Source organism: Columba livia, chromosome 17, assembly GCF_036013475.1.
Source record: "Columba livia isolate bColLiv1 breed racing homer chromosome 17, bColLiv1.pat.W.v2, whole genome shotgun sequence".
NCBI classification, from domain to species: Eukaryota; Metazoa; Chordata; class Aves; order Columbiformes; family Columbidae; genus Columba; species Columba livia.
The window spans coordinates 3953543-3968137 of NC_088618.1; the positions used below are offsets into that span (position 1 = coordinate 3953543).

Sequence of the window (14595 nt, forward strand, 5' to 3'; positions counted from 1 at the left end):
GCACTCAAAGGTAATGGTGAATGAATAGGAGACATCAGCAGGGCACACAGGCTGTGGGATGCTGCGCTCACCTTCAGAGGAAAAGCAACCAGGAGGGTGGTGAAGAGCCCCTTACTTTGTTAACCTCACACCTTCCCAAGGAGCGCAACTTCAAATCAGCTTTTTCTGCTCATACTTGCGTTGTTTTCACAAGGAAAAGGTCAGAGACATTGGCCACCTTGTCTAATGTGAGCTGTCAGTCTGGATGAGCCGACCGTCTGTCCTCAGCTCCAAAGTTCTTCAGTTCCTAACTAATGATGTTCTGGTTCCCTTTCCTTCTGTGGGAGTGGAATGGATGTGTCTGGGGACAGCTGACTCCCAGAATTTGGAAACTGCATAGTACTGTGCTCAGGAGAGGTGGAGAGGGATCAATATATTAGTAAACCACACAGATGAAGGCATAAGGCATCGGTCTGGAATGAGCTTGGCTTGGATCTTAATTGCATGACATAAAGCTAAAAGCATAAACTGCACACCTGAGCGACCGAGATGATCTTTTAGAGGTGGTGTATGTAATAAAAACTAAAATAAAAAATAGTCAGCAGTGTGGTTTGTTAGTGCTGCCATTGCTTGTGCTTTGCTTTTCTTTCTTGTAACTATCATGACTGGTATTTTTAGGGTAGCTTTGCAGCTTGTCTATTTTCTGCCAAGTTGGCTAAAAATGTTTGTCCCACGTGACATGATAAATATTCTCTTGGAAACCGATGCCTTATATATTCTGAGCTTCCCCTTCTGCTGATTTCTGCATTCATTCCTTAGAACTGCAGCAGCAGGAGCTGGGAAAGGTGTCTCTTTTTGTTAAAGCCTGTGTGTGTGGCTGTTGGTCTTCAGAACAGCTTGAATAGTCTTTGCAGATAAAGCTGATAGACTGGAATGTTTTTGTTTGCTTTAGCTTTTGGGTGGTATTAGCCTTAGTTGTAACCTCTTTCAGTTTCTGTTATCTTTTCTGTGGACGGCTGCTGCTGCTTTCCTCCTGGCGTCACAGGGCTTTGCTGGTTTTATTAGTGCACTTATTTTAGGGTGGCATTGACAGGAGCTTTTCTCTGCTGCTGTGTCTTGTTCAGGAGATGCTCAGGTGTCCTTCAGCTTCTCTAGAGCACTGGGGTTTGCATGTTGATGTCCCCAGTGTCCTCCCAGCTCAGACCCGAGGTCTGTCAGATCCTTGCAGCTTAAAACAACCACCCAGAACCATGTGTCTGCTTGTGCATTACAGACGTGAAGACCTGCTTGATCTGAGATTGCAAGGTTGTAGTAAGAACAATCTGGTAAAAGTGGAAATTGCTGTATGTCCTTTTTTCAACACCACCTTCCAATTCCAGGCAGGCTGTGAGGTGCTACGGGTTGTCCTTGGCTGGAAAAGGTGTTGGAAAAGGGCATCATTTGTGTACTTTCCCAGATGAGGGATGGCTCCTGGACAAACCTTTGCCATGTGTGTTTGAGCAGCATATTATGGGTAGACCTGGAGATGTCCTACCTGGCGCTTGCAGCGACCGACCGTGTAACTGCGGCTGGAATGCGACACCAAAACACCATCTAGAAGACAAATGCGCTGTTTGTGTTGTACATTTCTGGACTTCGCTGTCATTCAGGATTTTAGCTTGTTGGTCTAAGCAAAATCAAAGCAAATCTGTGGAAAAGCAGAAATGGAACTTTGAGGCTAATGAGGCTGTATTGTCTCTGACAAATGGGTAAAAGGGGGAGGGTTGACTTTTAATGAGAAGTTATTAGATGTTGAATAGCTGTTAAATCTCTATATTAATAAAATGGTCAATCCTCTCTAGCTTGTCTCCATAAAGTATTCTATTAATTGAGAACCCCCTTTAATCCATTCTTTTAAAAATTAATTAACATTTTGAAAAACATTTCTTTGACTATAGCGACCTGATTCAGATTAAATTGGGGCTGTGTCATGACTGCTTCCTTTATGTACTTCAGCTGCAATTTATGGACTCTGTTGATAATGCCAGCTTCAAACATAGGAGTTTAAGACTTCTAAGAGCAAGTGTAATGGACTGATTTTATTTTGCCATAGCGTTTTGAATTGACAGCAAATAGAGAAAAAGAAATGAGATAAGAAAACAGGTTCTGGTGCCTGGAGTGAGAACTTGGATGTTATTTTCAGTTCAGCTACTGATTTCTGATTTGACTGAGCCAAAATTTGCAGGGAATTTTGGAATAAACTATCCAAACTTAGCAGTTCTTCAGGCACTTGCATCACAGAATAATTGTCCTTTTGTTCCTGCCACGCTATGACCAAAGTTGAAATGTTCAAACCCTCCGGCTCCTCTACCTGCAGAACACTGTTACCCTTTCTGGACATGCCAAAACCTCCAGCTTGTGGTGATGTTCACTTTCCACCTGCCGGTTCTGGCGGTCGGGCGGTTCCGGTGCTGCCCATTGGGGTCCAGCACACACATGTGCTCTTGATGTTGCCGTCTAAGAAAGTCCAGATCCTGAATCAGGTCACTGTTTACAAAGCAGATTTATGTCAGATATAAATACAGCTGTAATGCCCTTTAATGAAGGACGTGTGGCTCTCGCACAGGCTGCGCGGCGCTCCTGCTGTCAGATTGCTGGCAGATGGAGCTGGAACGGTGAGGATGGAGAAGTTCGCAAGGTGTGAAACAACTGGCCAGACCGTAGCAAGAACCGCAAAGCCAGGACAGGGAACTTCACCACTCAGGGCCTTTAGAGCTCTCCCTGAAATCTGAACTGGTAGAACTGGACACTTTCTGCTCTGTGCTTTGCTTCCTCAGCTGCTCTCAGGCTGGAACAAGGTTTCCATCCAATGGTGGTTCTAATTAAAAGGAAAAATTTTGTGCCATAACCACCTGTTGACTTGCTTTTGCAACACTTTCTTATGAAGAAAACTTCAAAAAAGGACACTCTAGGTACAATTTGGATGTTCGGTGGGGAGCAGAGGAGGAAAGTTTATTTGAACTGGCCCTGGGGTCAGGAAACATATTTTGTTTGTTCTGTTTTAATCCTCATAAACTGCTTTCTTTTGCCTCATGGACACAGAATGACCCCTTGTTGTGTTGTAGGACACCAACTTGTGAAGCTTAATTTTTAGGTGGAGTTTGACATCCAGTTTACTCTGAAGAATAAAACCACCTGGAATTCCACCCCGCAAATGAGGGATAATGATACTGAGCCCAGGGCAGAGCTTTAATGCATGTGCCAGGTGCTGTGAGGAGCAGAGCTGGCACCAGCCCGTGGGTGCCTGCCCAGCTTGGGTGACTCAGCCCAACAGTGCTTTGTTCCCTCTCTTCTTGCCAGACCTGCATTCATCTCCTCAGGCACCACTCCTGTCCTTGGCTTGCAGCAAACTCATCAGTTATTATTGTGGGGTTTTTTTTGGAGCCTGTCCTGATGGGACTTGCAGTTTCAGGCTGGCTGGAGATGCTCATGATCCTTTCACAATGCTGTTTTCTTTCCCTATTATATCACATCTTCTTTCACAAGTCTGCAAAATGCTGGAAATGGGCGTTGACTTGCACGTCAAGAAAACAAAATAAATGGAAAACTATACAGCTGGCCCTAAGTTTGATCTAGAGAAGGGTTTATAGGTATTAGGCAGAAAGAGGCGTTTTGGTGTTCAGAAAACTTGTTGAGCAGTTAAATATCCAACGGTGCAGCTGGCGTCACTCCTGGGAGGGACAGTGTCACTGTCTGGGTGTGATCGGCCTCCTCAAGTCCTGTCCTGTCCTGTTTTACGATGGTGTTTTATGACTTTACTGCAGGTGTCCTCTGCCTTGGGGTGTGTGAAGGGTTATCTGTGTTGTCAGAAATTGGAAGATGGATGGATGTGGCAGTGAAGTATCAAGGCTGTTGAGAAGGTGATTCAGAGAAGGAATTAAAGCAGTGATTAAAAAGGGAAAAAAATAGCCAGGTGAAACCAAATGTGTGGTATGGGTGTTGTGGTTGGGTTTAAAAATTTCATTTGTAGGGTTTGCTTGCATTGGAGATGCAGATATAATGGAGCTTCGGGGCTTCTCATCTTACCACACACAGCGGTCCCAGCAGCTTTCCAGGGTGACCCCGCTGGTCCTGGGCCTGTCACCCAGGCAGGAAAACGCTCCAGCAGTGAGTCACCGCGCTCCTAGAGGGAGAATTAGCACCAGGAGCTGCCTTTGCTGTTATCCGGACTCGGAGGTAGCTGAGCCAGGCGGTCTATCCCTCCTGGATGCGTAATGGAGAAATAACTCTGCTGGCATTAGGCTGGGGCTGCTCGGGCCAGGCTGGAGGCTTAATGGTGAGACGAACCACGATTGTGTAGTGCTTAGGGAAAGGGTTTAAAACCACTTCAGCCTCAGTTGCTCTGCAAATGTGTATTCTCTGGTGGGAAGGCAAAGGCAGATGTTGGCCTTCTCCAGGGAGGACTTTCCCCTATTTCCAGAAGGCTCCTATTATAATTTAATCCTTGTGTGACTGAACGGTGTCTCCTCTTCCAGCAGCACGTGGAAATCACAGAGTCATTTAGGTTGGAAGAGACCCTCAGGATTATGGAGTCCAACCATAACCTAAATCTGGCACTAAACCATGACCCGTGACTTGGTTGAGTCCCTACCACTACCAATGCAATGGTGTTTCTTCCTCCTGGAAGACCTTCTGCAGGTCCTGAAAAGAACCTGCAAAGCTCCTGAATTTCGTGGCCCCAGAGCAGCAGCTGGACCTTGCAAAGCCAAGGACCCGGCCCCATCAGCAGCCCCAGAACCACCACGGTTCCCCATGGAGGAGCCCAGAGTCCAAGGACCCTTGAGCTGGGAACTCTTGAGGTGACTTAGAACAGAAACTTTAACCTCCGGAGGCTTCTTAAGAAGTGGAGGGATAAGCAACAGAAATTAGTCAGTGATTTGTTACCCAGACCAAAGAAGAAACTGCACCCGTCTGGCACGTAGCTCAGCTTGGCCTCCTGTGCCTCAGCGTGCAATCTGCTCAGCCAAAAACACCCTGGAAACCTATAAATTATGTAGGCGTTATTAGAGGCTGGGGGTTCTGTATTGTGGTTAGCATTAAGGATGATTTGCAAAAGCAGTGAGATCTGATGGTTTAAAAATGCTACATCACTCTGTATGTAGGATGTAGAGAGGAAGAAATAACACCAGCCCAAAATGTGCTGAATAATGAACTGAAAATGGTTATTGATTATCTGTGCACCTTCATTATCCTGCTGCAATCTGAGAGCAGCTAGTGCTTCTTTTTTTTCTTTATTAAAAAAACCCCAATCCACCACCCCCCCCAGCTTTCAAAGGCACGTATGAAATATTTAGTGTAATTATTTCCAAGATCAAAACTGCAAAGATGTTATGCAGCCACAGAAACGTTGTTAATCTGTTGGTGTTATGGATGAACAAAGCGAAGGAGATATTAAACATTTACCGCTCTTGTGCAAAATAGCCTCTTACTTTCAATCTCTATCACAACACCATCCATCAACCTTCACTGCCGCGTTAGTCTCGCTTCCCATGCAAGAGTTTTAGGTGTCATTACAAGTTTCTTCTAATGGAATAGGACTTATTTTCTCTATCCCTGTTTTGCCTTTAGGCAAGGCAAATCTCAGCCTAATGAAACCAGTGTGAAGTATTATGGGGCTATAACACTGGCTTTGCAATCATACAGTGTTTTTCTCCATGAAATAGTCTTTTTAAACCAGCTATGAATGTTCATTGCCTTTACCCCATGATATTTGCAGAAGTGAGGTAATAAAATGTTGTTTCCATCTAGACTGTAACTACTGGAAAAGTGGAGTAGCTGTTGATGTCTCCTTTCAGTTTGATAGAGAATGACTGAAAAAGCAATCCAGAGTCTGTCCAGCGCTGACTCAAATCACAAAATAGCATTTTTGTGTCTCAAAAACAAGTTTAGTGGCATTTGGAGATAGAAATTGAAAATAACCTTGAAAAAACAGTCTGAAATGGGCTATAATTTAGAAGAGATGAGTGCAAAGGCCCAAGGATAAGCTATAAAATGGGGAATGACTGGTATAGTTGGGGATGAGGGGATGAGATGAGGCTGCAGTGGGTTTGGGACTGAGTGGCCATCAGCTGCCTTGCTCTGTTGGCAAATATGGTGCCGGGGCACAGAACACCATGGGAAAGACATGAAATTGTCCTCGTTCCTCAGGACCGCGGAGGATCGCAGGGAGAAGGGGTGAAGAGGACAGGTGAGAGAGGTACATTGCATGTGTCTCTGAAGAGATTAGCATAAGAAGACGGGCTTGAGCTGCAGTGAGGGTAACTGAGATTAAACAGGAAAAACCTTTTACGTCTGTAAACAACCTGGGGACTCCAAGATTCCTTGTTTCTGCAGCTTGAAGTGTTTTTCTTCATTCCAAATTTTTGCTTTTTTTAAAAAAAAGATAAACAGGCGTGTTTCCTGAGCAGCTTTTAGCTCTGAGGCCGTTTGTCTTCACAGCCAGTCTGAGCGGGAGGGTCGGGGCTGGTTTGTGCTCAGCTGGGTGCCTGGAGGACCTCGGGTGAGCTGGTCACCCAGCTTTCCAGAGACCTTGCACCTCAGCCTCACTGCTCTCGACATTTCTTACCCTCAATTTCTTATTTGCATGCTTAGTGACTGGTGCAGTTAAAGAGTGGGAGCTCTCGTGGCTTCCTGCTGTTGTTGTAATTAAAAAAAAGGAAAAATTTGAGGGTATTGGATGGTTTTAGTGTAATTTCCAGTGCAGTGACTAATGGAGAGAGAGAAGAGGGATGGCGTGGATCCTGAGTTCAACCAAGTCATCCCTTGGGTCGGCTTCACACTTTGGTCTTTCTCAGTCTTTCTGCCAGTGGTTTTGCTGTGAGTTCGGTAAAAAGGTTATTCCGCAGGGCATTAAGAGCAGGATTGGGTTTGTTGTTGGCTTTTTACGCCTTAATCCAAGTGAAGCCTTGACAAACCGGTGGGGACAGCCCCACATGCATTTCAGCTCACTCTCCTCCTGAAGTTCTGTAGGAAAAGAGATTGTAGCACCCAGAGATGTGAGGTGTAAATGCAATAGTCTCCTGGGGATTCTACCTTGGAAATTAGAGGGGTTTTTGTTGTTTTCGTACACTTGATCAGCATCCCATCCCCATCCCCTGCCACTGCTGCCCACACAGGATGCAGACCCCTGTATGTCAGTGGCCTTCAGCTGATGGAGGTGCCACCCGTGAATTCAAAACACTGTCCCTTGCTGTATGTCTGTGTGTCTCTAGCGCTGGACAGATTTCTCTTTACAGTAGTTTACTCAGCCGCCAGCAATTTTCAGTCTGTTTTCATCCAACACACTGCTCTTATCACATTGTCAATGCTGCTTTTATTTTTGTCTCTGTGTACATGCATGTATGTCTATATATAGAATATATATTAAACATCTATACGTATTTGTATGCATGCATGTAATGTCTGCCTATTTTCAGCATCTGAGAGACTTGGGTGAAGAGCAGCCGGTTCAAAGCGGGTCCGTTTGCTCAGCCAAACAGGACACGATTTTGGGGGCTGCTCTGTGCAGCCTACTTGGAAACTTTTAACCTTTAATTTTGGGAGGCGTTCTTTTTAATATTCAGCTTTATCCCCAGCATCAGCAAAAGGATTAGAGGCTGGTTTGTCTTTCCCTCTGAACTCATCTGTGACTTCAGTGTGCATATTAGTTCTTTTAATGGCTTCTTTATTAGTTCATTATTGTATAACCTCCAGGCATGGCAGGACTTGAAACGTTAATTTTCCAGCCAAAGTTCAGCTGATGAACTTCACCTGGTCCCCTTGAAGCCAACGTGTGCATAGACGGGGCTGCCTCGCTTTGCACCGCGGCATCGCTTATAAAGCAGGAGGGAAGGAGCAAAGTTTTCCTCTCCCCAGGTGTTAAAGGAGTAATAGGAACGGAAAATATGAAGAAGCAGTACAATATTTAAGGAGAAAACATGGTATGTGTGTGTGCATGCTTTGGTGTGGTGTTGCTTTATATTTTATCCTTCTCCCCCTCCCTTTTTCCCTCTCATTGCTTCAAGCTAGTATTTGGCTGCCCAGTGAACTATAACAAGATTTAATAGCTGCAGTGTAGCTATATTGCGTTTGGACTGATTCCATCCTTCTGTTGTAATAAACGTCTGCTTTACAATGAGCTCTTAAATTCTATAAGTGACGTCAAATTGTATCTAATAATGGAAAAAAAATCAAGTACTGTAAATGCGACTTGTTCACTCTGTCTTATCAAACAGTGATTTATCCTCGGCCCATTGCAGCGCTATCTGCATTTGGGATGTCTTTTGACGTTGCCCTGAGGTTCACACCTGAGGAAAATTGTTTTCCATGCATGCTTGCATTTTCTAGTCGTGAAACGTGGATGTGTAAGCATCTGCATTAAAAAAATGTCTATTTGTAAAAGACATGACAGATTAGACATGCGATTACAAAGAGCGTTACTTACTGACACAGTGGCCTTTTAGCAGTGAGCGTGTGAACCGTGCGCTTTTAAGGAGCTTTAACTTTAGATCATTGTATTTTTTCCTGAGGCCTAATGAGTTTTTAAGTGTGTAGCCAGGTACGACCTACACTGCAAAACCCGAAAACTTGCAGATTTTAAAAAATTCACTTAATGTCTTCAGTTTATCGCATGTTTGAAAGAGATTTGAGCGCAGCGTTGAGTGTTATGGCAAATGATGGTAGCCACAAAGTTCCTACATAGAAATGTTGGGGGTTTTTAACCTTTGGATGTGAACGTTGCTTGGACCAGTCCCATTGTCGGTGCAGGAGAGATCGCTTGGGCAGGGCTGGGAGGAGAGGGGAGAGAAGGGAATGGTAAAATACAAGTGCTCAATATTCATCTGCTTGGAAATCCCTCATAGGTTGTGTTTTCCCCTTGAGCTTTATGTAATGGTAGCCATTCACATGATGGGAGGAGACACTTGTGTTGCAGCTGACATTGCACCAAGTGTCACCACTCACAAAACGAGAAGTTTTTCTCTGTCCCATGGTGTTCCCAATGAGACAACCATGGGATATGTGCAGGAGTCTGTGTGACAAATCTCAGGCTGCCTGTGTTCAGGGGGATTAAATAACAATGTTTTGCAGGTGCTGATGGAGAGACAGGGACACCATGGACAAACGGGATCAGAGCGACACATAAAGGGGGAATAGTCTCTGCAGCAGTGATATTCTGGATGGATAAAGCTGAGCAAGACTGCTCTGGGGCCAGGAGGAGAGTGCCGCATTAATCAAGGTGTGAGTGTTGAGGCTGCCTTTAAAAAAAATGCTGACTTAGGTCCTAGGAATCTGTTTCACAGTTATGCTGCTGCTTCTAATGGCATAAATAAATCCAAGCACAGCTCTTGCAGTCATGAGAGGGCACTGATCCTGCTTCAGGAGCTCTGCAGGACAGGGACGGTGGCTGGGCTGCTAAGTCTGGTGTTGCTGCCCAGTGTCCAGGTGTTTGATACGTTTGGGATCAATGCTAACATCTCTGATATTGCTTTGTTCAAGGAGGCACCTTCTTGGGGGATAAAAGAGACGCAGAGAACCTAAAGAAAGTGTTTGGGGAGGTAGGTGTGGTCTCCAGAAAGGGCCTTTTCTCATCCGTTTGCCATTATGTGTTTGGTTTTCTTGCTTTCTGTTAATTATCTTTCATTTCTCAGTTATGTGAAGATACCGCAGGCAGAATCGCTCAATAGCTGAGTCGAGGGTATCGATCTTTAGCTCACGAGCGTGATCTTTCATCGGGGTGACTTTCTCAGCTTCAAAAGGCAGCACAGCCCCGAACGCGCAGCGGCTGATGAGAACCTGAGGCTGCAGTTCCAGGGCTGGTACCTGTCACTGCCGTGCAACCCTGATGGGTTTTTCCTCCCTAGAGCGAGTCTTTTAACTTTCAAATAGTGTGAAATGAACTTCCTGCGTGAGGCTAGAAAAAGCTCGTTAAAGTTGCTCTCTACATGTAGGGCTTTTTCTTCCCTGTTGAAAATGAGAAATAGCAGCTGTGGCATGGGGTGAGCTATTGTGGAGCTTGTTTCAGCCCTGAAAATCCTGTGCTCAGCAGCCTGGACGTGGAAAACGTGAGCTGGTCAAAAATTAGTTGTTGAGGTGGCAGCTGTAAGAGCACAGCTGGGAACAGCATCCCGAACCCGCTGGCCTGAGTGCTTCTGCATTGGGCCCAACTGACATGAGCAGCCAGGATTTTTGCTGTAATACTCTGTTTCTAAGCCCTTCAGGGCCAGCCTGTCAAGCCTGGCTGGGGTTTGACCTTCAGGACTCTGATAGCAAAGTTTAAATACCCTTCACCCTTCCTTAATTAAAAGCTATCAGTTGTCATCAGTCCTCTGCTACCTCGTTCAGTAATGGGGAGGCTGGCCCTGAGGCTCCCAAAGTGACAACCCCAACACCAAATTAATGCACTAAATGGGGAGATTTGGCTGGGTCTCTCGATCTGTTCAGCTTCTGGAGATCCCAATAGTTTCCCAAGCTTTAAAGATCAAAAAATTGGGAAACCATTAAAACCAGAAGTAAATGCAGCATGCTGAGCGTTACCCTTCAAATAGCCTGGAGCAATAGCTCAGAAGTGGACCTGACTCATCGCAGCAGGATATTGACTCTGGAGCATAATTATGATGCTTTGAGAACCTGATTTTAAAATAATTGAGGTATAAAATTATGCGCCTGGCTTTCACAGTTACTACAGCTCTGCGTATAAATTGAATAATGGCCTGTACAAATGTGCCACTTGGCTATCGTAGAAATAGCAGCAAGTCTGCAAATGTCGTGCGTCACCATTGTATTCGTCCTGCTGAGGGAAGCCGCTGCAAGCTGAGTTCTGCAAACGGCCTTGAGCTGCCACCGGTCCCAGTTGTGTGACCACGGGGGTTTGGCAAATGTGTAGAAGATCCAGGATGGTGCTCGGCGGCTGGACGGCCAAATCCAATGTGCCATCAGAATCAAAACGCCGGCTCCTTGCTGATCCCGGCACGTCGAGCATCTCCCCACGAACACCTCTGGCTGCTCGTAGCGATGGGCTGGACGCGGGTAAGCGCCAGGGACACAGCTGCTGTTTTGACGCCCGTTTTCCAAAGCTGTGCCCTGGCTCCTTTTGCTTCCAGAAGGGATTTTTCATCTCTCCATAGCAGCCATCATGTCTGCGGGCAAACATCTTTTTGTTTGGGCAATACAGTAAGCGGTCTTGGTGAGCCTTGGTTCTCTGTAAAGTCCCAAGTCTTTTGGAAGGAGGCTGCTGTCCTCAGAGAGTTGTCTGCAAGTACGGTTTGGTCACCTCTGTCCCCCTGGGCATGTTGCTCCCCAAGGTCTGAATCTGGTAAAAACCCATGTTTATCTTTTGTGGTTTGCTACCTGGGTGTCAATTCTCCTAGAAGAGTTAGGGCAGGTTATTTTCAGCTCAAACACAGCCCAGTTCTCTTTGTGCCTCCTTCGGGGTCAGGCTGCTGATCTCAGGTGCCTTTTCCCTCTGCCCCCCTTGGTTTGAGGTTGCGATTTGATTCTTGCTATTGCCCCGTGTGTTTCCAGTGTTTTGGGAGCATCAGCTTTCCACTGGGCACATCATCAGGACCTGCTGCTGCCTGAGACAGGCAGGCCCAGCTGAAACACTTGCTTTTTAACATTGACCGCAGGGAAGTAGAAACCTAAAGGGGAACTTCGTAGCAAAAGCTCAGCTGGGCTGGCAGGACGCTGGACCAGGAGCCGCTGCTGCGACCAGATGAGCTCCGCACGCTCCGGGGCGGCTGCTTGGGGCTACAAGTCTGTAGTCATTCAGTCTGTAATGAAATAAACCCTCTTGTGTCTTGGCTTGTGAGTTATTACCTGCCTGGTACTTCATTATAAACACATTTTTTCCATCTTGCTACTGGTTTCCTGCCATTTTATTGCTTTCAAGGTTCTATTTTTTGTTTTATTCATCTCTTCCAATCGATAGAAATATCCTGGTTTTAGCAAGCAGCAAAGGCAGACGTGACTGATGTCCTTATGGTGGGAGCAGAATCGCTTTCGGAGCATTTGGGGAATGGTTGGGGGAGGAGGGAGCTTTTAAATCTAATTTTCAAAGATCTCTCAAGCATAACGAGCTGCTCAAGACACGTAGCTGAGCCTCCCACTGCCATTAACTCCAGGAGTTGGGGTCCTACCCCTGTAGCAATGCAGATCTGGGGCCAGTGCTTGACATCCATCCTCTGGCAGTTACTGTTGTTCTTTGCCAGGACACTAATTAAAAACCACTTAATGAGATTATCTCCACCTGTTCTGGAGGATTAGTTTGATGGAGGAAATAGTGCACATGCCTGTGGACTCTCACAAGCTTCTGCACATTGGGATGGTGGTGTCAGGAGGTGCAGTCTTCCCAAAATTATTCTCTGTAGGGTTTGTCATGGCGAAGATTTTGTTTTTAATCCCCCTGCTCCACACACACAGGTTGCTCTGACAGCAAGAAAATGAAACAGAGAATAGAATTTGAAAATAAATCGTTTAGGTAATGCAGCTCCAGATGGATAGTTGTTCTAGAAGAGTCCGTCTGGGATGGATGGGTTTTACTGCACAATTAGAAATGTGGTAATTAAACAAAAGCCGGTGAACAGCAGCGTGCCTGGGTCGGGCCTAAAACCAGCAGAGGGTCAGCTCTGGCGTGAGACAGAGATGTTACAGTGCCCTTTGAGTGCTACACAGGTGACGAGTCAGTAAACCTGGCTTTGAAAGTCTGAATTTTGTCCCTGGTTGCTTTGTGACCATGGGCATGTGTTTTAACCTCTCCAAAGCTCGTAAAAGGTTGGTGAAGTGCTGTGCAACCACGCTTGAATCCACTAGAAAAGTTGGATGTTTTAATTTATTATTTATTTTTTTCCCCTGGCAGTTGTAGGGTTTGGGACTGGTTTTGCTGCAGCAGCTATTTCTGAACACTTCCAATAGGCAGGCACAGCAGAAAGGTGGATTTTGGCCATGAGGAGTGAGTGTTTTGTGCTCTGGTGGGAAAGCGGCCGCCAGGTCCTCCTGAGGCGGATTCAACCCCAGCTTTGCTTCTTGCTCCTCTCCTCCTCAGCCAGCATCTTCCCTCCCACCCTTCCTTACACGATTTTGTTGTTTTATTGTTGTAATTATTTCGTTACAACTATTTTTCTTCCAAATGTGGATCCGCTGTTGTGAATAAAGAGCTGGTTGATGGCAGAAGCGTGTTAGTTGAGCAGAACCTGTCGGCAAGCGGCCTGTAGGGAGTCTGAAGCACATTTGAAAAGCTACTGCTTTAACCCTTGGTGTAGTAGATGCTGTATTCCCTGTATTCTTAGGCAATTAAATTATTATTAAATTGCCTTGCGTTGGGGTGTGGTGCAGTTTGATTTTTGGCTGTATTCTTATGCAGTGGGAATGTGAAAATGAGTCCGGCATTGACATCAGTGTCAAGAGGATTCTGCCTGTAGACTGCTCTGAAGTGAAAGAGAAGGGGTCCTACCAGGACAATAATTCAAAAAAAAGCAGAGAAGAAAAGTATTTTTCTGCCGTCTTTATTAGAATCCAAATTACTTTGTTCATCATGGTGTTACTGAGGGCTGGGGAAGTCTAATTATTGCCTTTTCTTCCTGCTGGATGAATGTGAGAGGATAAAACCTGATACCTTTGAGTGGATGCATCTCTGGTGCGTTGCTGACATTGGAGAGATACTTTATTGTCTGGCGACAGGAGGTCTGCCTATTCATTTTGAGCTTTTGTCACATCTCTTCCATGGAGAAGCTATTGCATAGGAGAGTCTGATTGATACAGTGGCAAAGGTCAGGAGGGTAATGGCTTTGATGGTGTCCCCTGAAGCAAATCAAAATTCATCTCAAAGATTCTGTTTGGTTTGATACCAAGGGTCTGGTAGCGCTCCAGGGATTCTTTTCTCTGCTGTTAAGCTTATAGCTATTACAAAAATTAATGTTTGCCTTTTTTTTTTTAATTCTTTTAATAGGATGTTTTGCAATAAGAATGGAAAATAACTGCTCCTTTTTTTCTTTCTCTCTCTGTTTCAGGGATCCTCAATGTGTTTCCTTGCCATTATTTAAGGAGCCTTTACTAAAAGCTTCTGGATTGTGTTTCTGAACAGATAAAAGATTTTTGTATTCAAAATGCTCATAAAGGAATATCGTATTCCTCTTCCGATGAGTGTGGAAGAATATCGAATTGCACAGCTCTACATGATACAGGTCAGTAATATTTCAGTGTGAAAGAGCGGAGTATTGCTGCAGAATTAAGATGTTTTAAATTTGAAGTTTGCTGGGTGCTTATAAAGGGGGAAAATGAATACAAACTGCAGTTTATGACTTGCCTCCTCTTGTCCTTAAATTAGAGAATCTCTGTTTGACCCGCCTGGGGAAACAGCAGCTTATAGATAGGCTGTTCCTACGGAAGGCGGCGCTGAGCCCAAGTGTGTGGGACCTACCTGGGCTGTGGTTACTGGGTGTGCCAGTTCCAGCTGCAAACCAAAGCTTTGTGCTCCTTTGTTGGGAAGGAGCAGTCTGGTATAAACTTGAGAGGGTAAACCAAAGGCATAACTTTGAATTTAGGGAGGGGAAAATATATAGATGTAATATTTATTTGCTTATATAACACTATGAAATAGATACT

The 14595-nt window shown here is 45.3% G+C and overlaps 1 protein-coding gene across 9 annotated transcripts in view; it reads left to right on the forward strand.

The window, feature by feature from the left end:
- The window catches only part of PITPNM2 (phosphatidylinositol transfer protein membrane associated 2), a 122730-nt gene that overhangs the window by 47727 nt on the left and 60408 nt on the right, over positions 1 to 14595 (forward strand). For 8 of the 9 annotated variants that reach the window (XM_065033413.1, XM_065033418.1, XM_065033412.1 and 5 more), the window contains one exon: positions 14001 to 14174. In XM_065033413.1, the coding sequence (XP_064889485.1) occupies positions 14097 to 14174 (78 nt within the window). In that variant the 5' untranslated portion in view covers positions 14001 to 14096. Of the gene's footprint in view, positions 1 to 9212; positions 9235 to 14000; positions 14175 to 14595 lie in introns of those variants that run through there. The other variant, XM_065033414.1, reaches the window with a different exon arrangement.